General features: G+C 33.1%; 2 protein-coding genes and 1 long non-coding RNA gene across 4 annotated transcripts; all 3 read right to left on the reverse strand.

The window, feature by feature from the left end:
* Positions 1-1534: 1534 nt before the first annotated feature.
* Positions 1535-14379, reverse strand: LOC148253815 (uncharacterized). The gene is made up of 3 exons (XR_015819244.1): positions 14285-14379; positions 2644-11870; positions 1535-1758 (listed from the first exon to the last, which is right to left on the reverse strand). It is a non-coding gene; the product is annotated as an uncharacterized LOC148253815 (long non-coding RNA).
* Positions 14380-18880: 4501 nt separating this feature from the next.
* On the reverse strand, positions 18881-21292 carry LAP6 (Chalcone and stilbene synthase family protein). The gene is made up of 2 exons (XM_088219722.1): positions 20182-21292; positions 18881-20004 (listed from the first exon to the last, which is right to left on the reverse strand). The coding sequence occupies exons 1-2, from the start codon at positions 20381-20383 to the stop codon at positions 19037-19039; spliced, it is 1170 nt and encodes a 389-aa protein (XP_088075848.1). The 5' UTR covers positions 20384-21292; the 3' UTR covers positions 18881-19036.
* A 147-nt stretch (positions 21293-21439) lies between these two features.
* LOC110810782 (Tetratricopeptide repeat (TPR)-like superfamily protein) lies at positions 21440-24272 on the reverse strand. Of its 2 annotated transcripts, XM_088219721.1 has the most exons (3): positions 23846-23867; positions 23606-23716; positions 21440-23529 (listed from the first exon to the last, which is right to left on the reverse strand). In XM_088219721.1, the coding sequence occupies exons 2-3, from the start codon at positions 23606-23608 to the stop codon at positions 21646-21648; spliced, it is 1887 nt and encodes a 628-aa protein (XP_088075847.1). In that variant the 5' UTR covers positions 23609-23716; positions 23846-23867; the 3' UTR covers positions 21440-21645. The 2 variants fall into 2 exon arrangements, with proteins under 2 accessions (XP_088075847.1, XP_021892765.2); XM_022037073.2 differs by having other exon boundaries at positions 21440-23716; positions 23846-24272.
* Between the last annotated feature and the right edge of the window lie 1315 nt (positions 24273-25587).

A 25587-nucleotide genomic window follows, 5' to 3' on the forward strand; every position in this document is an offset into this window, starting at 1 on the left:
AGGAAAAATATAGTTTTATGTAAAGTTTATATTTTAATTAGTATAAAGTATAAATGAATAAATTTTAAGCAAAAAAAATCTACCAATTTTAGAATTACTTTGTTATAAAATTATTACTTTTTAGATTTTGATATAATACCGTTATAAGCTATATCTTCACTAAATTGGTAAATAAACTTGTACAAAAATATTAGTTAAATAAATACCTTCTAAATATATGTTATGAACTTGCGGGTTTGGATAAACTACATAGTTAATAAATAAGTTATCTTACCTCAACAATTATTTTTAAATTTTTTATAGCCAATTAAATTTAATATGAAAAATGAGTGTTAATGATAATAACTAAAACTAGTTTAATATTTAAATTATATTGAATTATTCTAAGTAATCATTTCAAGATTTTATGAGCAATATCCTTTATATCTTAGAGTATGATGGTTTTCATTCTTTGTTTTGAATTTTATAAAATAATTAAGAATAAAATTACACTTATTTTGTTATAAGAAAATACATGAGTCAAATTCTATAAAAATAATAATAATAATTGTATCAACTTATACTGTATCAAAGATGTTATAAAATATATAATCTATAAGTCAAATTCACCTAAATATATATATTATACTCCCTTAATAGTTATTCTTAGATTTTTGTAGGTAATTAAATTTTGATATGAAAAATGAGTGTTAATGATAATAAATTAAATGAGTTTAATATCTAACTCACGCTGAATTATTTAAAGTAATTTATGAAGAATATTATTTATATTTTTTTCATTTTTTACATATTTAGGGTAAAAAAGAATTAAAGTATGATGTTTATCATTCTTTACTTTGAACTTTGTAAAATAATTAAGAACAAAATTATACTAATTTTATTATAAAAAAACCAATGAGACAAATAACTTATAAAAATAATTATATTAAATTATATTTTAAGAAAGATGTTATAAATTATATAATTTATAAATCAAATACCTTCGAAATGTATGTTTCAAACTTGCGGGCTTGGATAGACTACATGGCTAATGAACAAGTTATATTCCCTCAAATGTTATTCTTAAATTTTTTTTATAGGTAATTAAATTTTGATATGAAAAATAAGTGCTAATGATAATAATTAAAATGAGATTAATATTGAATTATTCCAAGTAATTTTCTCAAAATTTTATGAAAAATATCCTTTATATTTTTTTATTTATTAATAAATTTTGAGATTGAAAAGAATTGAAATATGATAGTTATTGAAAATAATTAGAATATGATTGTTATCATTCTTTACTTTAAACTTCGTAAAATAATCAAGTATTATCATTCTTTACTTTAAACTTTATAAAATAATCAATTAGTTATCATTCTTTACTTTGAATTTTGAAAAATAATCAATTAGTTATCATTCTTTACTTTGAATTTTGAAAAATAATCAACTATAAAACTACGTTTATTTTGTCACGAGAAAACCCGAGTCATGAAAATTTCATGTAAAGATCTAGAATTTAAAAGAAAATAAAGACATGAATTGAATGCGGAAGTAGAATAATAAAATTAAAATTTACATTTTTTACACAATAGTTTAAAATACCCAATAGGATTACGGGAATATCTCTTCTAAAAAAATAAATGAAAATAAAAAAATAAATAAAAATTAAACAATTGAGTATCTTAGAACAACCTTCACTACCTTTTGAAGGAGTCCGGATGGTGAACTATTCACAACTCTCTTGTTGATCGGGATTTAGGTATTGGTTCTCTTGATCTGAAATAGTTAATGAAATGGTGAGCTACACTAGTCTAGTAAGAATATCACACTACTTCCCGATATAAAAACTGAAGGTTGGTAAAAATCATAAAAATAACTAATGGAGCTCTTAATTTAAACAAATTCATTTATCATAAGAAAAACCATTTATTGCATGTATTTACCGTTGCGAGATTTCCAAAATCGACCTATAAAGACAATAACTCAAATAACATTCCAATCTTATATTCAAGTTAGTAAGAACAATAACTTTCTCTTTTTATTTGCCTACTGGTATCCCTAAGGGGACATAAGAATGTCTCACTATGCGTGAACCAATATTCAACATTGTCTACTAACCGGTTGTCCCTATACTTTGTCCGATATGAGCACCAAAAATATCATCCCTCAATACTTTGTTCGGTATGAGGATGAATCGGACCGTTCTCATACCTTATTCAATATGAGCGCTAAAAATATCAATCCTCAATACTCTGCCCGTTATGAGACAATGTTCACAGTAGGGTTCCCTATGTACCTAATCTGTTCACTATCTCTCAGGATATCCAGTAAGACTCTCATTCATTAATTTACATGACCAATCAATTTTTCGTTTGCATATTAATTACCAATTTCACAATCAACTATAAATCATGCAAGACAAGCAATATATATATCAAAGAAGTACAATTGAATCAATTAACCATTCCAGAATATCATCATGTATTTAAATTTATAAATTTAACCATAAATTAAACAAGACAACAAATAAATGACTAACCAGTTTCCGACTCTATTGGTAACTTGTAATTATTCTCAAAATTTTCTAAATTACCCAAAATATCATATTACCAATTATTAAGCTTTAATTCTATAATAGGGAATAAGGTGATGAATTCTTACCTGAATCAGTGTTCGAAATATCAAACTTTCAGCTGCGCCTACTGGCGATTCTCAAGTTTCCTGAATTTTTCTACAGAGATTAAAACACATTTCATGTACTTAAAAATACCCTAAAAAACTCAAAATCGGTGTTAAAAATCTTTTTTAGCAAATTTTAGAATTCCAGCACGGTAGCACCGACGCCCGCGGCGGCAGTTTGCCTCGGCTTGGTCGTTTTCGACACGTTTTAGCCGATTTTGGTTGATTTTATACCAATCCCTGCAAGAAAACATGTTAGGGGAGTCTCGATTGGTTGAAAAAAGTCAAAAAACAAAAATCTACCAACAGCGGAATTTTTCAATGCGGCGGCTCAGCTGACTCACCTTCGCAGCTAAGCGTTTTTTCTTCGATCAAACTGTAGAAAATAGAACGATGAATAAAATGGTGAAAAAATTACATGAAACGAAAAACGAGAAGGGGCTCATCGGAGGCGATTTCGAGTTTTGCCCGTGGCAGCACTCCGGGTTTACCCGTTATTTTTGGCTCATCCGCCGTTCTTTTTGCTCCGATTTAACTATGGGGGTGTTTAGAATCAAATTCTGAGTAGATAAGAGAATTTTTACTTTTTTTGATCGTCGGAGGTGGTTCCAGTGCAGCGGTAGGCGGCAGTTGGTCCCCTTCTCTGATGACTGGCTCTTCTTCTCCGGTTGGGGGTTGCTAGCTAGGGTTTGGGTTCGGTATGATGCTGATATTTATATCTATCTCTCTTAAATATGGACTGTTCATTACATTTAGTCTCGACCGTTTGATCATGTTTAAAAAGAAAATGAATTTGAACAGTTCATCGTCATTTGATCTCGACCGTACGATTGCATTTAAAGAATGAACAAATCTGAACTGTTCATCGCATTTAATCACGACCGTTCGATCGCGCTTGAGGAGGGAACAGATCTGGACCGTCCACGCACGCAAGAATGCTTCCGGACTGTCCGATCGCAGACATGCGGATTGCCAACATGGCCTCCCGCGTGGCACCGAGTCAACGTGCTTTACCACGCGGCGCGCTCTAGTTTATCGAGGCTGCTGACTAGGTGGTCTTACGTAGTGTAAATTTCTTTAATTATATTTTGACCCTAGTTTTCGATTTTTCTTTCAAAAATATCATCCAAACTCAAATGTTCACTCATTTTTCTCAAAATTATTTTTAATTTCATCCTCAACCTATGTTTTTTCTAATTTTACATTAAATAAAATTTATAAATTTAAAAATTATATTTTTATACATTTTTTTAAACTTTAAAATTAATCTCATGTCAAATTCCGGACTCAGGTATTACATTTCACTTTTTTCCTTTCTTTTTCTTTTATTTTCTCTTCATTTTTAGCTCCTTCTCTTTTTTTTTTATTTTTTTCTTCCTTTTTTGTTTAGCTTCTTTCTTGTTTTTTTCAATTTTTCTTTGATGATGTCCTTTATCATAACGAATATTTAACCCAAATGGTTTGCTTTATCTTGACATTACTTTAAGACATTTGTATTTTCGCATAATGAGATTCTGATATGTATTTTGTTTATTTACCTTTCCCTAATAAGATTTTAATGTGCACTTTATTGTTGTTTTTTTTTTCTTAACGAGATTTAAAAACATATTTTATTGTTATATATTATTCTAATGAGATTTTAAGACACATTTTGTTGTTCCACATTTTTTAAAAAAAGATTTTAAGATACAATGATCCACAGTTTGTTGATGTTAGACCTACATTAGCATATATACGTTTCATCACTTCCATGTCAATAATTTTTATAACCTCTCTTCTTTCCTAAAGTCATGAGTTCATTTTTTTCACCTTTGTTTATACAATTTTGTTTTTATTATGAAAAAAATATACAAATTTATCTCCTATTGTTACTGTTACATCTAGGAGGTCTTCTTCCATCACACTAAGTGATTTAAAGTTTTTCTTAAACTAGTTATTTTTGTTAGTAATGCTCTATGCTACCTTGTATTTTGAGTAACCTTAAACTTTTTGAGTCTATTTTTTTGTGATCACGACTTCTAACTTCTCTTTGTTACCTTTACCTTGTGGCGTCATCTCTCTTATTCGTCCATACTACTAACGGACAAATATGACCATCACATAAACTAACCATGTACCCGTTTCTCACTTTAGTCTCCCAAATATATATTGTGTGCTTAATTTAACCACAAGACTTATCTATCTTAGTTAATTATGTCATCTCAGACTCATTGTTTTACTATACATTTAGTTATTAAGTATAATATACATAAATGAGGGGGATTATTGAGACGGGTAGTAAGGTGGGAAGATTATTTGAGCTTACTTCATTTCACCTCCCTAACACCATGTATCTATTAGGAGCTAACAATTGTATCTCTCATCTTAACCAATGATTTCTTCTACTAGGTTATTTGTTGAATTGGTAACTTTGTTCATTCATTACCTGTAAGATATTGGAACCTACAAAATTAAAGTATTCTAATTACTTTTGCTAAATAGCAAACTTTGTCGTTTGATAACAACAATGATGATGATGATGATGATGATAATAATAATAATAATAATAATAATAATATCTTGATATTCTCCCTACACCTCTTCATTATGATATTTTGGGCCTAGGTGAATAGTTATCAATATTTTATTTTATTTCCTAATAATTAATCATGTTTTACTTGGATTTATCTCTTAAGAAAGAGATTAGATTGCCACAATATTTGTTAACTTTGGTATGATGATAAAGACTCAAGTTTCATATCACATTAAAATTTATTAGACAAACTTTATTATAGAATATCAAGAATCTTTTCTTTATTAATTTCTTAGTCAATAAGGTATATTGTTTTAAATTATTTCCCCTGTACCTCGCAATAAAATGGATGAGACGAAGGTAAAGTGATCTACTGTTTTGTTGTTGTCTACTCCCTTATTATGTCTACAATCATGATTTCAGAAATTTAAGGAGAGTAAACTCTTAGAGTCTTCTATCTATTAATCATGTCCCTGCTCTAACTATCCCTATTTAAAAAGTTATTTGGTAAGCTTTATGATAATTCTCTTCTTATCCCTCTACGTTGTACTCTATTTTATTGTAGCCTCATAATTAAGACACCTAATTACCTCATAAATACACCTAATTATTTTATTGTAGCCTCATAAATACACCTAATCTGGTATAGTTATTTCTACTTCTACTGTTCTCATGAAATTCCTCACACTAGGGTACATTCTCCTGTTGAAACTGCCCTAACTTTTAATATTGGTCTTGACTCCATTAACATTCTTCTTCATTATACTTGGATTAGAGATACACTTCATCATCTTAGTGATTATCAATGTTTTTCTATTATTTTAATCTTTCATGGGTCTCTTTCTTATCATGGTGGAAGTATTGGGCCTCTTTGGCAATAAGCTACGAAATAAAAACTTCTAAATTTAGGATTTTATTGATCTTTCTACTAGTACACTACAAGAAAACCAACTTATATTGACAATATAACCCCTGAGGAGCCATACTAATTGGCTAACGTTTTTTTAACATACTTTCATGAGTAGGATATTTATCATATCAACAGAAGAAACTGTAGGTAAACATTATTATTATAAATAGTCCTTTCGTTCTTGTAAAAGCTTAAAAGGCCTCTCACTGTTGGTGTAGCACTTACCAATAATTCCCCAATAATTTCATTGATTTTCTCTCTTTTAACTATTATTTTTAATTACATATATAACGTCAAATAACACCATTAAAAATAATTTCAAAAAATATTTTTAATAATAGTAAATACAAAATTTGTTAAAATTGTTCGAGAAAAGAAAGAAAAAGAATTTCAAGAGCTTCGACAGGGTAATTTGTCTGCTAGTCATTATGCCTTGAAGTTTATTTAGTTACCTAGGTTTGCACCTGCAACACTGGTGGAGACTTAAGCGGGAGACCTTATCGACTCCCATTACTTAGAATAGTTCCTTACTACATTCCATTATAACTTTTTTCCTGTCTTTGTTCGAGAGAAGAAAGAAAAAGAATTTTAAGAGTTTCGACGGGGTAATATGTCTGTTAGTCATTATGCCTTGAAGTTTATTTAGTTATCTAGGTTTATACCTAAACTCATATCTACAGAAGCCAAGAAGGGTCGGAGGTTTTTTAAGGGGTCTTAGACTAGATATTTATGATTAGTTGGCCATGTTTCGACCCAATACCTATGCAGAAGTTCTTGACAATGCACAGTTGGTCGAAGAACTCTTAGCAGCTAGATTCAAGAAGGCCAATAGTTATAGAGCTTTTGATCAGTTAAAGAGGAAGCAACCTATCTAAGGTCCAACTAATAAGTGACCACACACTCATCCGACAATGTCTCCTTCTTTAGGTAATCCTGTTGCTCCTAGTCAGGCTTGTAAGCAGTGTCGGAAGAACCAAGGTGATCATCCTTACTATTAGGTCACTAATGTTTGTTACAGATATGGCAAATCAGGCCACTATGTCAAGCATTATTCTCAACCTTAACGAAAACCTATAACCAAAGGATGTGTTTATCATCTCGATGAATCGGATGCTGAGGCCACACCAGCAGTCATTTAGGGTACGTTTTCTATCTCTAACTCTATTGCTTGTGCTTTGATTGATTATGGTGTTACTCATTCCTTTGTTTAATTGAGATTTGCTAAATGTTTGTCTGTGGACTTTGAACCTTTAGATAAAATATTAATAATAGAAATTGTAGCCAAAGATATTTTAATATTTGATAAAGTGTATAAATCTTGTGTAGTGAAAGTGGCTAATAGGGAATTAGTGGTAGATCTCCTACTTTTAGGTTTTCAAAGTTTTGATGTAATTTTAGGCATGGGTTGGTTAACTGCTTACCATGCTAGCCTAAATTGTTTCCATAAGATAATTACTTTTAATCCTCCTAATGTTAAATTTTATTTTTGTAAATAACTTTTCTAATCAATAAAATATTATGTTTTTACTGTACTTTTCTAACAACAATATTCAAATACTCAATGGTGTTTTATTGAATAAGCGAAATGAGCTCTAAATAAAGTATTCGAGATATTCTAGTTGTGTGAGATTTTCTGGATGTATTTCTTGAGGATTTCATTGGTATGCCTCCGGAGAGAGAAATGGAGTTTTCCATCGGCCTATTGCCAGGAACTACTCCTATTTTTAAGGCTCCATATCGGATGGGTCGAGTGGAATTATAAGAATTGGGTAATCAACTCTAAAAACTTTTGAATAAGGGGTTTATAAGACCTAACACATCTCCTTAGGTGTTTTAGTATTATTTTTTAAAAAGAAAGACAGAACCTTCAGGATGTATTCCGAGTCATACACCTCTTTGTCACTCTGATGTGTGCAGCATGCCTAGTGAGCCGTGAGGCTTTGCTAGGCACCCGTGTGCTGAGAGGATCTCGTGAGCAGTGACACTCGATGCTGCAGATGCAGGTGCGAGGAAAATCCCCTTTTGCGGGTTGGTTTTACTGTAGGATTTTCGTGTAAGGAAAAAATAAAAATAAAAAATAAAAAAATGATAAAGGGAAAACATGGCATTTGGAAAATGTAAATAAATAAAAATAAATAACATATGAAAAATAAAAAAGGGCAAACATGATATTTAGAAAAATGTAAACAAATAAAATAAAATAATAAATAAAAATAAATTAAAGAAATTAATTAAACTAAAAAATTAAATAAATCGGCAAATACACTTAATTAAAAAAGAATAAATTTAAGGGTATATGTAGAGAAATTAAGTCTTAAATATTAAATAATGAAAAAAAGTAAAATTTAGAGTAAAAAAAATTTAAATAACAAAGATGTCTAGTAAATCCATCTATCATGTACCTTGGAGGGGTATTACTACAGTTATTAATAACTATTTACTAATAGGAGTCATACTCTTTAATTGGGTTAATATTGGGGTCCATTTCACGAGGAGGTTGGACCGTACTGTGTTCCTCTCTGACAAGAGATGAAACAACTGTTCTGTTCTGAAATGAGTTTGAACGACGACGACTTGAGTGAAATTGTGTGATGACACCTGAAGTAGAAGAGTGACATTATAATTATATGTTTAACTATTTTACTTATTACTATTATTACTGGCTATCCCCTTTCTTAGAGGTAGAAGTGTCCCCATTTCCCTCTTTGGTACTGGTTTAGGCGACTACATACAGTAGGTTCATATTTAGTAGAACTAAATAGTAAGATAATAAAATGTAATAAAACTTTAAAGATGATTCCAGTCCTGTGTGCGTGTGTTGGGTGATTGAATACGGTATTGAGTGCACTATTATAACTGACTGTTATGAACTAGAAATTGATTGATCGATTGATTGATATTCAGGTTTCTATACTAATTGACTGCATTCTACTTTTTATATTAAATGACTTTCAAAACGTTATTTGTATTGGTTTATTACTCCTAATCTTATTGAGTTATTGGAACTCACCCCTAATCCAATTCCCCAGATTCTCTTCTTCGTTGAATCCTACGGTTCGTTCAGTAATGGATTCCTCAGAGATTCTATCACGCATGGTTTATCATGGGATGGATCATGTGGGCTCATACACATAAACTTATCAACTCAAAAAATCAGTCTCGTAATAGCAACTCAATCTGCCAAACAGACAGGATACTCAGATTCCCAGTACAGTCCACATAAAGCTTGTTCTCCTTCTTTTTTTTGCTATCTAACGAGTGCCATTCTAGATTCTTTCTAGTTTTCGTGATTGAGGGTGATTGGAAGATCTGCCTTTGAGCCCTGTTTGTATCCTTTTCGTGACGATTAGGATATGAGATGTTTTTGGGTAGAGGTAAAGAATTTGTTAACTAGAACCTTATGTAAATATGTAGATAATTAACTATGCTGCCTCAACTAGAAATGGTAAATTATAAGGGATGCATTTTCTGCAGTTATTTAAAAATAAAATTTTATATATTTTTTATAGAAGTTGTTGTTTTTTAGGCATCATGATGTCACATGACTTAATTCATGCGCACACAAAAACATGTTATGTGACATCCTGGTACCCAGTGAGGCAATAGTGTCTTATAGCAGAATATATATGAGTACATAAAAAAAGAAGTACCTACTGAACTTGGCATATAGTTTATGTCGTCTAAGAGTTCTCAGAACTTGAGCCAGGTGGACAACATGCTCTTGATGGTTTTGGAATATAGTGGTATGTCATCAATGAAAAAAAAATAATGTGTTGACCTAGTGCAGACATGAAAATCCGGTTCATCAAGTCCATGAATACTACTGGAGCATTGGTTAATCTGAATGACATAACCCTAAATTCAAAATGGTCATACCTATAGCAAAACACCGTCATGAGAATGTCTTCAGCTCTAATACTTAATTGGTGATAGCCCGACTTGAAATTAATTTTAGAGAAGACTAATGTACCTGGTAGCTAGTCAAACAGATTGTCAATGTGGGGCAATTAGATACTTGGTTTTTATTGTCACTTAATTGTGCTCCTTGTAAACAATACACAATTGGAGGTTCCCATATTTTTTTTTCTTGGCAAATAAGATTGGAGTAACCCATGGAGAATTACTTAGTCTGATAAACCTCTTTTCTCTCAGTGCTACAATCTGACGACCCAATTCCCAAAGTTCTACTCGGTCCATTTGATAAGTGGCTTTGGAGATGAGTTGTGTTTTTGGAACTAGATCGATGGAGAATTCAATCGCCTGCCTGGGTGGCAGACCTAGAAGCTCTTCATGAAAAACATTCGGGAAGTCACAAGTGATTGGAATTGTCTGTATTGAGTTTTTAGAATCCATTTGCCTATGTATCCCAAGGGTTAAAAAAAAAAAACAGACAATTTACTTTTAAAATATTTATCATACATTTCATGTAAAATGTTAAACGCATTTAAATTTCAAAACATTCATTTACACGAAAAAAAAAAATTTCTTGTTTGTCGTGGTTCTAAGATTGTTTCTTTTTAGGGTTACAGTTCTATCATAACAGTCAATAATGGCACGATAGACCTCTAGATAATCCATGCCTAAAATCACATCAAAATTAGGAAACTCTAGGAGTATAAGGTCTATGGTTAATTCTCCACCTGAAACCTTCACCCTACCGGCCCTATACACAACATGGGCTTCTAGAAAGTCCCTTAGACAGTGTCTCTACAACCAAGGTTTGTCTTAATGTCAAATTTCCATTAAATTCACAAGATACAAAGAAATGAGTGGCACCAGTATTAATCAAAGCATGGTAGTAGAATTATGAATAGAAAGTATACTCTAAATGATAGCCAATGTCACCACAACAACAATCTCATCAAGGTGGCAGACCCTTAGCCTGGCAACAGGCCTAGTAACATCCTTAGTCTTTTGAGGACAATCCTTTACAAAATGTTGTGTACTCCTACACTTATAGCAAACATTGTTCAACTTATAGCAGGGTCGATTACTATAACTTTGACTATAGTGCTGATATGCTTAAACAGTCTGAAAAGGATCATTAGGAGGTGGAGATGAGGCAGTAACTACGGTTGGAGACATTCTAGGTCACTTGTCAGCATGACCTTGGTCGATTTGCTTCGTCTTCTACTGGTATTGTGCTTTGACATTATGAATATGCTGATAACAGACAGTAAATAGTTCCTCGACCAACTAGACATACTCAAGGGCCTCAACATAAGTGTTTAGCCTCATCATGGTCACTCGGTCAAGATATCAACCATTAGACCTTTAAAAGCTTTTGGGCCTTCTTGTTTTCCATAGCTATGATCTTTGAGACAAATCTAGATAACTGAATAAACTTGGAGGCATACTATTTCACAGTCATGCTTCTTTGTCACAGGTCCTGAAATTCTTCTTCTTTTTTCTCTTGAACGTAAACCGGAAAGAAACTCTTGAGGAATACATCAATAAACTAGTCCCAAGTAGTTGGAGTAGGCTGATTGTCCTTGAGATGCCACCAGTGCTCGACCTCTCTAGTGAACATAAAAGCTATAAGGGTAACCTTCTTCTTTTCAGTGAGCTCAATAACGGAGAAAAGCTTCTCTATTCGCATAATTCCTACTTCTATGACCACATTGTGGTCGTTTGTAGGATGAGGTTGGCCAGTGTTGTGAGCAAAGTTGTGGCCCATAGTGGCGGTCAAACCCCGAATTGCCCAAAACAGCTCGGTGAACTCTGTCCCACTTGGATTGTCCTGATTATCGGGTTTTTCTATGGAAGGCCTCTGTGGAGTCATATTGCCTACAAAAAGGAGACAAGGGTTTAGTACAATTTTTGATCACTAAGGTCCAAAGGATATTATCGCTCTAAGAAGTTTCTAGATTTCTATACCTAAATCGTAGGCTTTAGTGTAAAGAATTTCCAAGAATTTTGATTTGATACCACTTGTAACATCCTAATACCTAGTGGGACAATAATGTCCGGTAGTAGAATAGGTATGAGTGCATAAAAAAATTTTACAACCAAAAAAATGTCATCCTTTATAAAAATTTAATGTTTAAATACATCTAAAGTCAAAAAGTTGGTTAACAAAAAATATATAACGCTTGTTCTAGCCACTTTCATTACAAAATAATTGTTTATCATAGTACAATCATTCACATGCACTCAAATATCCATTACAAATCTGTAAATGGATCCAAATAACCTTTAAAGGGTAGCTCAAGGAACGATTATTCACTTTCCTTGATAAGAAATGGATTGGGGTGAGTTCTATAAAACTCAGTAAGGGAACTAGTATTTAAACTACGCTTTTAAAGTTTCAAAAGTTATTCATTTTCAAAACATGTCATTACCTTTACAATCAGTTAACTTATCGTTCGGGACCATTGCAGAATAGGTTCATTTTAAATACCTTCGAAAACACTGTACTTTTAATTAATCAAAATACATTTTAAAATGTTAGTCTCATATATAGGCAATAAAAAATGGAACAATAAAAAATATAGTAGAAACTAGTAGAACCAAATAGCATGATATGATAAGACGGAACAATGAGAGGCATATTCAATTCAATAAACAATCTAAACATGAATAACCAATTAACAGTTCTATTTAGACAGTCAAATGATTCGATTCAGTTACAAATTTTACAAATTTTTGCATAAAACTATTTTAACTTATATCAGTAGAGGACAGAGGGGATCCCCAACTACCACTGTGAATGAGAAATAGTTCAGTTCGTTATATAATAAAACAGTTGGAAACTATAACCCAACCATAGTACCATTCGCAGGGAGTGATTCACCAACAATCGATTTCAGTCATATTCAGTTACCCCTCAGTGATAATGGTCAAACGTATTTTAGTCTTTTTATTTTTTTTAATAGTTCTAAAGTCACGGTCAAATCGTAGTTCAGAACATTCTGTTTGACCCATTGGGTCCGTTATTAGTCCTAATACCTACCCATTTCCCAATCACGCTAACCTACTAAATCCTATCATTAAACCGAGACCAAACCGGGGTCCATTAAACAACCTAGAACCAACATGGGCCCATTAACCCAAACCCAACTCGAGAGGGATCCATTAACTAACTCAGCCCGATAGGGACTCAACACACTTAAACCCAACCCACTGGGGTCCATTAACCAAACCCGATCCATTTTGGACCATCAACCTGACCTAAACCTGATAAGGATTCGTTGAACCAAGTCGGACTCGACCAGGGGTCCACTAAACTTAACTCGGACTTGGTGAGAGTTTGAAACTTAACCCGACCTAACTCGGGCACACATACCCAGATTGGGCCATCGGGTTACCTTCTCAGGCCAAGACCCAATTTGGTAACGCTCTCGATCATCGCCTAAAGGCAAGGCCAAGGGCTTAGCCCGCACACATGGCATATCGTGCGAGCAGTATGTCTGGGTAAGCTGTCTTGCACGCGCATGAGCAAGCGAGAACATGCCCCATGCGCACATCACACACACATGAATGCGCAAGTGCTTAGCCAAGGAGCGCATGCTAGGCCTTTCCCTCGTGCGTGTAGGCTGCTTGGCATTCGGACACGTCTGGCCAGCTCTCGCGCTCACGTATGGCGACGTGCGCACGTGGAGACGCAGTAGGCCCCATTGGCATGTTGACATGCTTGGTGGGCGCGTACTCCTGTGCAAGGCTACTACGTGTATGCAAGCAAGCCGAGGATTGTGTCCCTCGTGCACGATCATGACATAATCGCAACTCATAACCCGTTTGACACCTTGGTGCCCAAACCATTTTTGAACTCATTTTTACGTTCAAAACAATTTTTTTCCATTTTCATAGCTTAATTTAACCATGTAAATTCATATCCGCACATGGTTTGAAGATAAAACACTCAAAATTCATCAAACATTCGATGAAATACACTCTTTAAAACAATACTCACTACATGCATGAACCCAAAACAAACAATCATGAATTTCATTATCTTTTAATGTTTTCAAAGTCTAAAAAACATATTAGGAGAGTATGTGAGAATAACATGACCTTACCTAAACTTCTAAGCTTTCGGGTTCCAAAAATAAATTTACTTGCGGTTTGAAGAAGGAAGGTTGCTCGGTAACCCATGATTTTTAGAAGGATTTTTGAAAATTTAAGGAAAGAAAAAGCTTAAGGGTTAGTTCTTGGAAGTCTTAGTGAAGAAAAAAAATCAAGAAGAAAAGAAGAAAGCTTACTATGCGAAGGAGGAAAGCTTCTCAGGTCTCCTTGGTTCCGTCTCACATAATCCTCTTTCTCTCTCTCTCTCTCTCTCTCTCTCGGCTAAGTGAAAAAGAAGGAAAAAATGAAGAAAAATGGAAGAGAATAAAGGAAATTGGCTTTAAATAGCCAAGAGCGGTGCATTTGATTCGTTGGATCACATGCAACAGCTGTTGGCCGTTGATCGACCAAGTGGCTGACCGGCCATCGCCTCATGGCATGCGTACACACCATGTGGAAGTTGGGCAGGCAAGGCATGCAGGGCAGAAGCGATAGCCCTGTCCATGATAGGATGCAAGGTTGCACTGCACTATTCCCACATAAGTGCTGCAGGTGCTTGCGTACGTGGCCCACGGCCTCGCGGGCGCGCTGGCTCGCGTGTCCACGCTTATGCCCGTGGGTATTTCCCACAAGGCCTGCTTGCGGGTCCCTTCTCCATTACTTCCTTTTTTTCTTTTGTTTGATTTAAAATTTTCTAACACTTTTGGCAAAAATAAAATTAAATCACATCTAAAAATATTTTAAATGCCAAATTAGAAATTAAAATACTATATCTGATACTAAAAGGTTCAGGAATGCCACATGTTATTTACTAATAATATGCTAGAGCAACCAACTTGGAAACTAAATCCCAGTACATGGTCTTGAAAATGAGAAACTTAATGTTTATCCACCAAAAGCAGTAATTTATATAGGATGGATGATTTTGGGTATATTATTGACACTCTTATTAACATATAGATACTTTGTAAATAGGTGGTACCCCTTTGGTATCTTTTTCTTAATATATTTTGATACTTTTTTAATTAAAAAAATTAATGTTTATCCACTTTAAATTAGGTAAATTAATGGAAATTCCTAGTTAATCCCATAAATAAGTCATCTTTCTGAATATTAATGGCATCTATGTTAATAAACAGCATCTGAAATTCGTATAAATGGGATATAAAACAAAATTGCATGAATTGAAAATTGAAATCATATCATATAAGGGCTTTTTTTCATAAATTTTTTTACAAGTGTTTGTTGAAACATAAATGAAATACAATATACTTAATGAAAATGATAACACAAAAAATATTGTGATTATGTTGACAATCAAATAAACTAAGATAATACTAGTTTGGATATAGTTGGGGCATATTATCATTACCTTTTCGTAGCATCATAAAGATTTAATCCAATAGGAACCAGAGTTCCTTTATCTGTGATAACTTCAACTATCGGTCCAATTTTGTCTCAAAAGTATCATCGACCTAATGCACATCCATGTCAAGATATTAATGTTGCAACCCAATTATGCCTTCATTCCAAATTTTTGTTACAAAGGTTTTATAAGGGAATTCAACTATTCTCTTCTTCCAAACAAGTGCATTATGCCTTTGTGTTCAAATTTTGGTTACAAGAGTTTTATTTAATTCTTATGTATAACGAACACAAAAAAATATCATGTGGGGTCTATTTTTAGGATTTTCAAAAGATAGAATTCCTTAAGGTAGACTAGTAAGAACCAAAAGTTCAATTTCTTAAGTAGCACCTATAAATCGTCAAGAAATTTAGGATATCCAAATAAATATTAGGCAACGTTGATAAAACAAGAAATTTTAGAATACGCTACAAAGACAATTGGAACACCCTGGATGACTATTATAAAAATCATCAACTTTAATTTCTTTAAACCCAACATTAAACTCGATTACTTCTTTGAAGACTTAACGAAGCCCTTCTCTTCGAGAATCTCTCCCTCTTCCACATTATCATTGATAGGTTTACCATCACTAATAGGGAATGAACTAGGAGGAGCACTATTTTTATCACATTGTTGAATGTCCTCTTCGTGATTTTATAATTGTTCAAAGGCTTGCAAAGACTTGTTGAGATTTGGGGAACAAGCTGTCGAGAGGCAAAATTGTTGACAATCATCTTTCTAGTGTCAAGCCGAGATATTTGTGCAAACATCCTCGGTTATTGACTTTCGTGGCTTCATCTTAGAGTTTTGCAACATTTACACAGGCAACTATAGGGGGCACTTATTGACCATAGGTTTTGGAGCAGATTTCGAAAAAAACTAATAATCAATAATTATGTTGTTTTAATGGAGAGCTCGATGTGAAAGATTTTTATTAGAGAGATGAAAATTATGAGATCCGAAAACAATAGCTACAAGCATGAATGAGAAAAAAATGTTAAATAGAGAAATACACGTAAGAGAGATAAATTTGAATATAAATAAACACGGAGAAGATATCAAAAATAAATTTTTATTTCGAATGGGCTTTGGTTTAACGGGTTTTTGGTGAGTCTTATTCACTGGGCTTCAATTTAAGAAGTTTTAAATCTAAGGAATCTAATGGACTTGCAGGGCTAAACCAAACAAATTGAGAGCTAATTTAGTTTAGGTTGGGACTTTTACAAACAAAAACTGTTTGTATATATATTAACTTTTAGTAACAAACTAGACTTTTGTCAGTAAAGTGTTTCTTATACAAACAAAAATTATTTTTATGAAAAAATTACTAATGAGAAAATGCATCAATGAAAAAGGTCCATATAGTATGAGAATCAAATTATACCAATGGATCCACAGGTATAGGTTTACCTTTAGTTATGGAATTTAAGCTGACCATTACTAGAAATTATTTTTCTTGTAGTGGCATGACTAATTGATTTTAAATGTTTTTAAGATCAAACTCGCTTTGATAGATCTATTGAATGTTGTAAAGCAAACTTGGTGGCTAATGGATATTCTAAAAAATAAGGTATTGAGTATAGACAATTGTTTGCTTATGTGACTTAAATTAACTTATGTTTATAGTTTGTCGATTATTTTGTTCCTACTAGGCAACATTGTTTTCTCAAATGGATGAGAAACATGTGTTTTTAATGTTAATTTATAAAAAAAAAATTTATGCATCTTGTTCTCGCCCTTCCCACGAGATTTGTCAACTTTGTTGAACCTTATATCAGATTAAAACAAGCATAGAGGGTTTAGATTTCTAAATTTAATTATATAATCTCTAATTTTGATCTTATATACCTTTCTTATAATTATGCTTTATTGCTTTGACATGCTGATTATAATACTTTTTTTTATTATTCTATATTTCCTGATATGATCGTAAAATGTAATATGCAATGTGTAATTTAGAAATACAACACTATTATAGTCAATAATGCAAGCTCTTCTTACTCCCAATTTTTTTTTCGGGTCTTAAAATTATTCTCTAATGATGAGTATTATCTCTTTCAAGCTAAATACAATTTTAACTTGTTTTCTCATACTAGTATCGCTGTCAGCAAAATTATTAATAGATCATTAGAACCTAATGTGAAACTTATCAGTTTAGATGGTATTCGTCTTGCTAATTCTACTATGTATTATAATTGACTAAAAGTCTTGTTTGTCTCAATGTTATTGTCTTATGCAATTTTACTAATTAGTTAATTTATGACTTTTTGGTCACTATTTGCTTGTTACTTAAGTTTTTAGTCAATCAAGGGTATTCTTTCTCATAGGTTTTATTTTTTAACTAACTTTTCATTCATGTTATCCAAATATTCTCACATTTATTAGTAGATGATTATACCGATTACCATTCTAGTACTGAATATTTTGTTTATTTTTGGGACCTTTGTATTCTTTGTGCAACAGAAAACAAACTATTATAATTTGCTCTAGTAAGAAATCTGACTATCGTACTCTTACGAATTTCATTTCTAAATTAATTTGATTTGTTAATTACTACAACATATGAGTATCACTCATTCTTAGCTACTAATATATAATGTGATAATTAAAGTACTGTTTTGATTGTTATAATTGTATCTTTCACTTATAAAATAAATGCAAAGAGAATTGAATATTTGTGTTACATTGCTCTATGTACTTTCAACTTGGTCTCAAAATCCTCATTAAATAAGATGACTTACATTTTTACCAAGATTAGGCATTTTCAGACTTGAGACTTGGTTTCTAAACTAAGTTGGCATCACGACGCTCATCCTGGGTTTGAAAGACAACTGTTGACATAATAAGATTGCATCCTAAATAGAGTAGTTATTTCCTATATATCTATATATATTCCAATATAAATTATTTTTAATATAGGTTAAATTTATTTCTATAAATAAGAAGGTTATGTAAATCCAATAAAATAGTTCAGAATTCAAAAATAAATTCATTATTATAATTCTAAAAACCTTACACAAAAATTGAAAGGATTGTTGAGATAGAGTTTTAAAGGCAAAAATGTGAAAGGCATGCAGAGCTTAGCCTTTATCAAGAATAACAAGACGAAATGGCATCTTCTTCACTTTCAGTTCCAATGTGACAGTTTTGTTTATCACAAATTGAGGCTTTTATACCATTATCAGAAAATTTCTACTTATTACACTCAAGAGCAATCACCTACCTATTATCCATATCTTTTCTACATGTTTAGTTGATAATTCGTGTGTTCAATGAGAAAATAGAGGTAGATGTTGGTTGTAATCTCCATTGGTACAAGATATATCTTATGCATTAGATATAGCTTCTCGTACCCTTTCATTTTTCTAGCTGTACAAATTCACAATAAGCGAACCTAAGATATTAATTATATTGTAATTTTCAGTAGAGTGAAAAATACACAACTTTTTTTTAAATTGATTTTTCATGTATGAAGAACTAGTTCCAAAAGTAGCAGCAATGTAGAATAATAATAGGTGAAGTTCTGAAATGAAGGCAGACACTAAAGGCTGCGTAGAAGGATGCCTTCAAATGTAATTCCAGGCCCAAATGCCAAGGCAAGTCCCCATTCTTCTCCTCCCTTCCAATTCAACTCCTCTCTCATATAATCCATGACATAGATGATAGTGTTGCTACTTACATTTCCATAGTCCATAAGAGCTCTCCTACTACAATCTAGCTTTTCAGTTTTTAAATTGAGAGTGGCTTGTAGGCGATTAAGAATAGCGGGTCCACCGGGATGGACAGCCCAAAATAGGTCGTTGAAGTCTTTTAGAGAAGCTTTTTCCATTAGTTTGATGCAGAAGTCATGGATGTTTTCTTCAATTATTTGGGGAAGATCTCTTCCAAGCTTGAAGTTTATGCCATCTTCAGACAGGTTACCATTGATGACATTTTGTGTCCCTGGCAAGAATTGTTGAACTGCATAGTTGAGTTCCATGAAAGGAGACTCTTTTCCTATTAAGGGGCCGGTTCCAATTATTACAGCAGCTGCTCCATCACCAAAAAGTGCAGCCCCCACAAGGTCATAAGGGCGTTCCTTATTCGGGGGGCGGAAACCAAGTATGGTAGTTTCAGAAGTTGTAAGTAAAACACGACTTCCCGGATTATTCTCAGCAATATCTTTGCCCACTCGTAGGCCAGTGACACCTCCATAGCAGCCTAAGAAGTATAACATTATCCTACCAACATCATTTTTTAGGCCAAGCTGACTTGCAAGGTAAAGATCACCACCAGGTAGACGTATCTCACTTGAAGAAATGTAGATGATATGGGTGATATCTGTAGGTGGCCTTCCCCATTGCTTTATACAAGCATCACTTGCTTCCACAGCCATTTTCAGGACGGCTGGATTTGCTATCTCCAGCCTCTGTTTGATTGTTGGGGACCCTTCAGTGGCCAGCTCAGGGTATTTGTCCAAGATCTCTTTTGACATGACCGTGTATCTTGTCTTCACAGTTGTGGTTTTACCTAAGAAAATAGTTACTCTTTTCAATTAAAAAAAAAAGAAAATGCATGTCTAACTCAGCCAAATACATACATAAACATGCACAAATAAATCTTCAAAGAAAATGAGAACTCCTAAAGATAGAAATCATAGATTCACCAAATTAATTTGAAGTAACGAGAATAAAAAGAAATTCTTACACAGTCGCTCGAGTTTCTCCTTGATGGACACGTCTTCACATTTTGTATCTCGGATGTAACCCTCCACCAAGCATTCTTGAGGAATGAGTTGGCTTGGGAATGCCTTGCCAATTGCAAGAACTGTTGCCTTCCCGGGCGTCACAGCACGTTTTAAACGAGGAAGACGAATTTTGTTAGTGCCATTGTTATCAAAATTTGACATATTTGGGTGTTTAGCAAGAAGATACAAATATATGTTTATGAAAAAAGTTTTACAAAGTAGTGGAATATAAAGAAGGTGTAGCTTGTTATTGGAGAGAGTTTGTTGTTAAGAAAGACTAGTGTGAAAAATAGAAAAAATATGTACTTAATTGTGGTGTCATTCTCTTGGTCAAGAGGGGCAACAAACTTTTGCTTTGCTTTTTGTTAATATTTAGAATCAAGATTTACTCACACATCTTAAATGTGATGAGGGTAAGAGTTAGATAAGTCATGTATGTCTTGCCTTTTTGTTTAATATTTAGAAGTACAATTGATACACCACCTTAAGTAAGATGAGGGTAAGAGTTAGGACAAGTCATGCAGATCTATCGACTTGGTTGCAAGACACCTGACTTTTGACTCAAGTGATACTTCTCTATCTTCATAAAGTTGGACATTGGAAATTCGACTATTGTCTAACGCAAGAATAAATAAATATTAGGTTATATTAATAAAAATAACAGCCCAAGATAAACCATGGTTCCGCTTAAACTCCAGGATGCAACATGAAGAGAATTATTATCATTCTCTATCCGGTTAGCTTATGACAGATTCAAGCTTCTTCCCATATCTGAGAACCCGGGCAAAAGGGGAAAGCAGCATGAGAAATTACACCAAGAAAAGCAGGAGCTGAGAACAAAGTCAAAGATTGTTAGAAAGCCATAGATCAAATCACCTCAATCCAATTCCCATTGGAATGTCAATGGAAACTAGCAAGGAGTGGCATGCTCAAACCTTGAACTTTGGTTCTGCCAAGGGAGGCGAGTGCCATCTATCTCATTATATTATCCATTATCCTAATGGGAGAAGCAGGCATTACATCCTGAACACCAGAATTCAATATTCACTTTGTATTTGGTTTATTTTCCATTCAATTCCTAGTACTAATTCAGTAATTCTCATGTAATTTTTAATATGTATAACTTAAACATAAATTGTTCTATTTGGGTTAATACCATCCCATCTTAAATTTCTTTTTGATGGATATTAGACACTCCGTTCAAAAGATAGAATTGAATTCTCAAGTCAAAGATGGGGTAGTGGTAACTCAAAAATAACAAATTATATTTTAATTATGCAGATCAAAACTAATTTAAGAACTATAAGAATTAAATGGAAAAATAAACCAAACACAATCTCAGTAAACTCGAAAAGATAATAGGATGTAGAGCACATGTACTTCAAGAGTGCATGTTTTTGAATATCAAACTACTTCTAGGAGATCTATCTGATTGCTAATTCTTTGATCATTCTCTTTGACACAAATTCAGCTTCATCCAATCTTCTGGCAGCTTGTAAGGCAATTTTCAATTTCTCTAAGGACCTCAACTGCTGATGATTTCCTCTTTCCACCAATTGACAATACAAACTAAATGCTTCTGACAATCTATTACTTTCACAAATGCCTTCTATAACCATGTTGCACAAGTCAATGTCGATTCTTTGATGCTTCTCTAAGCAAAAGAGCAATAATTTATGTGCCTCTATTAGCTTTCTTTGTTTGCAAAAGAAACCAATCAATTCTTCCATTTCAATTACGTATCCATTATCATAAAGCAAGTGGATAATCATAAATGCTTTATCCCGAAATCCACTACAGAAAATCAATCTCACAGCACTTGTTGTATGAGTTATGTTTTGTCTAACTCTTTTGCCCAGCATTAGCATTATCAAGCTGGCTGATTCATGGGCACATTTCTTCTTTACAAGTTCTTCGAGTGTAGAATGATAAATAGCAGTACTAGGAAGGTGGGAGCTCTTAACCATTTTTTCTAGAGCCTTATAGGCAAGAAGAGCTTCACCAGTTTTTAAGAGACCATTAATTAATAATACGTATGTCTCAAGCTCAGGCACAAAATCCCTCTGCAGCATCAAGACCAAAAGCTCATACCCACTCTTAAATGTCCCTTCTTTACAATGCCCCATGATCAAAGTTCTGTAAGAAGAAGGGTCTTGTATTCCCCTTTTCATTAGCTGTCTAAACACTCTCTCAGCTTTGTCAGTCTTCCCATTTGCACATAGATACTCAAACATGGGGTTATATGCTGCAACAAGAGGTCTGCACCCAACATTGCTTAACAAGATCTCCTTCTCTGATACTTCGTCAAACAACTTCTCTCCCCTTTCAAAATCTCCTTGTTGACACAAGCTGCGAATTAAGACATTGTATGTAGCTGAATCTGGTTGCACTTGCAAAGCTGACATCTTGTGGAAAACTTTTAAAGCTTCTTCTGAGTTCCCTGCTTTGCAATGCGCATTCATTAATGTATTGAAAGTACAAGTATCGGGTTTAAAACCTCCAACTTGCATCATTTTCTCCAAGATTTCTTTTATCTTGTCATATTTCTTGGCTTCACAAAGCCCCTTAATCAAAGTATTGCAAGTAATTTGATTCGGTTTCAGACCTCGACTGATTATTTCTTCAAAAACAACCATAGCCTCCTCAATCTCTTGCCTCACACAATATCCTCTAACCAAAGTGGTATAAGTAACAACATTAGGATGTAAATCTTCCCTTTTCTTATTCATACCCTTCACCACATTGTGTGCAATCCTTACTTTCCCGGATCGACACAAGCCATCAATAATTGTATTATAAGTAATAACATCAGGTTCACATTTAAATTGCTCCATTTCCTTAAAAAACCTAAACCCCTCATCCAACATTGAGTTCTTACAAAACCCTCTTATCAAAATATTGAACGTATAAACATCAGGTGTAACACCATATGTTCTAAGCATTTCGCCAAACAGACTCTGTGCCATATTAGTCCGTCCCCGTTTAAGCAAAATCGACAAAACACTATTGAAGGTAACAACGGAAGACGAAATACCCATGCTTCTCATGGACTCGAAAAGCTTAATAGATTCTTGAAACAACCCAGCATTACCATAACTCCTGATTAAGCTGTTAAAGAATCGGTCCTCCAGCTTGACAGACCCATTTGACCTCTTCTCTATAGAGAACAAGAAATTACGAGCCGCATTGAGGTTTCGAGCTCGACCCAATATCTCAAGCATCAAGAAGAAGGATTGTTCGTCATGAGCAAAGCCCCTCTTCTGTACCCAGTCGAAGAACTGTAGGGCTCTAGCGGGTATTCCGATAAGCTGAAGAGTTTGGAAAACAGAGTTCTTAGAGAGAGAGGGAGAGAGTGAAGAAAGAGAAGATTCAAGCTTATCTGACCATGGCTTTGAGTCTATGAGAAGTGCCATAGACCTCGCTCTTTTAGTTTTTCTTGAAGATTTTGGCTCATCGCTGCCACCCTCGTGATATTGTTGTTGAAAGAAAAAGAACCTGCGTGTCTCTTCTAAATTAGTTCGTGAAGTCGTTGTCTAAGAACAAGGAATTTATAAAACGGTGGATCGTGTGCTTGGTTTGTGAGAAAGTGAAGGAAAATGAAAACTTTGGAGAAAGAAGAAGCACCTGAAACCAGAATGAAGCTGAGGCGGGCAGCGAGAGTCACATTTAAACTTGAACAAGGGTCGGTAGGTACAGGATGACGAAACACGATTTCTAGAATTGGTTATGAACGCCATCTATGGAGGAGAGAGAGAGAGGTGTCTCTGTGTTCGTTTCTCCCCTCACCGAATTTCGGCACCTTCGGACTCGGAAATTCGAGGTATGGAGGAGAGAGAAACGACGACGTTCAGAGTTCATAGTCTGGATAATCTCTGAACTTCGAGGCAGGGAGGAGAGAGAAACGACGACGTTCAGAGTCCATATCTGAATAATCTCAGAACTTCGAGATATGGAGGAGACAGAAACGACGACGTTCAGAGTTCATAGTCCGCATAATCTCTGGAACCGACGAGTTACTGAGTGTAACCCGACTCTAGTTGTTGATTTTATATATTCCCTGTTATAACTCTTTTAAGTTATCACACCCTGCTCAAGCTTTTAGGGACGCAAATGTAAGGGTTGGAGACATAAATCTAATTAAAAAATGTATTATATATTTTTAATAAAAATTAAAATATTATATATTTTTTAAATTAAAATTAAAAAATGCATTGTATATATACAACTAATTAGAGATAAACATTATATAACTTTAATATATGTCCTCAAATCTAATTTAAATAAATTTTTATTTTAAATTTAAACTCAGTTCATTGAAATTTTAGTTTATAATTACTAAATTGCTTATCTTTTGAAAAAACTTAAAACAATTAGAATAGATCGTGAGAGGTTAATCTAGGTTTAACAAATTATTTTAATTATCATTGTATGCTTTTTTATACTTAATATACATTTATAATCTAATATATTTCAAACTAAAAGAATGTTTAAATATTATAAATAAATGATAAAAATTCACTATAAATATATGGTATTTAAAATAAGCATAAAAATATATAAGTAATATATTCTTATCATTTTAAATATATATATATATATATATATATATATATACAAGTTGGTTTGAGGTATGGATGATTAATATGATGGACTCGCAATATACTCTTATACACATCCTTCTGGGTAGCTAAATGGATAAACAATAAAAAATACGAGATGACTGGGTAAAATAAGAAATACCTGTTGCATGTATAGATCAAGTAATGCATATGCTCACCTATTACCCTTACTCACCCGGTTCTTATTTATAAATTCTAAAAATCAATTTAATTTATCATATTAACATTATAAATAATTAAATTTGATCAAATTATATTGATGAATAATACATTATTTAAGTATTAGTTTATATATACACATAGTTTTTCTAATTATTAATCTTAAATATTGTTAGATTATATAAAATGATTACTTTATAATAATTTTGAAGTAAAAGAAGCTAGTAAACATGGGAAGTTCATTGGAGTTAGGGTGATGGGAGAGTAAATAAAGGGGAACATTTTGGATGGTGAGTACAAAAAATTACATGTGGAGTGAGGATGAATAATTAGATTGAAAAGCTTCATTGGAATTGAGTTGAATATTTCTTACCAGAAGAAATGTTTTACCATTTAAGCTTGTTTTTTGTTAAAATATACTTCACAATAACTATTTCAAAAATAAAATCTCTTTGATAAGATAATTAGGAAAAAGATTATAAGAGAGAGTCATTCTCATCATCATTTTTTTTTTTTTGCTTCATATCTCTCAGAAATTTCAAAAAATAAAACAAAATTTCATTATCCATTAAAATAGAGGAGATTATT

Source organism: Carica papaya, chromosome 5, assembly GCF_054855325.1.
Source record: "Carica papaya isolate Zhongbai chromosome 5, ASM5485532v1, whole genome shotgun sequence".
Taxonomy (NCBI): Eukaryota; Viridiplantae; Streptophyta; class Magnoliopsida; order Brassicales; family Caricaceae; genus Carica; species Carica papaya.

Coding starts and splice junctions, on each gene's coding strand:
- LOC110810782 (XM_022037073.2), bottom strand. CDS start 23,958: ATGGCGTTCATAACCAATTCTAGAAATCGTGTTTCGTCATCCTGTACC. Junction 23,717..23,845: donor CAGCTTCATTCTGGTTTCAG/GTGCTTCTTCTT, acceptor AGAGACACGCAG/GTTCTTTTTCTTTCAACAAC.
- LAP6 (XM_088219722.1), bottom strand. CDS start 20,383: ATGTCAAATTTTGATAACAATGGCACTAACAAAATTCGTCTTCCTCGT. Junction 20,005..20,181: donor GGAGAAACTCGAGCGACTGT/GTAAGAATTTCT, acceptor CTATTTTCTTAG/GTAAAACCACAACTGTGAAG.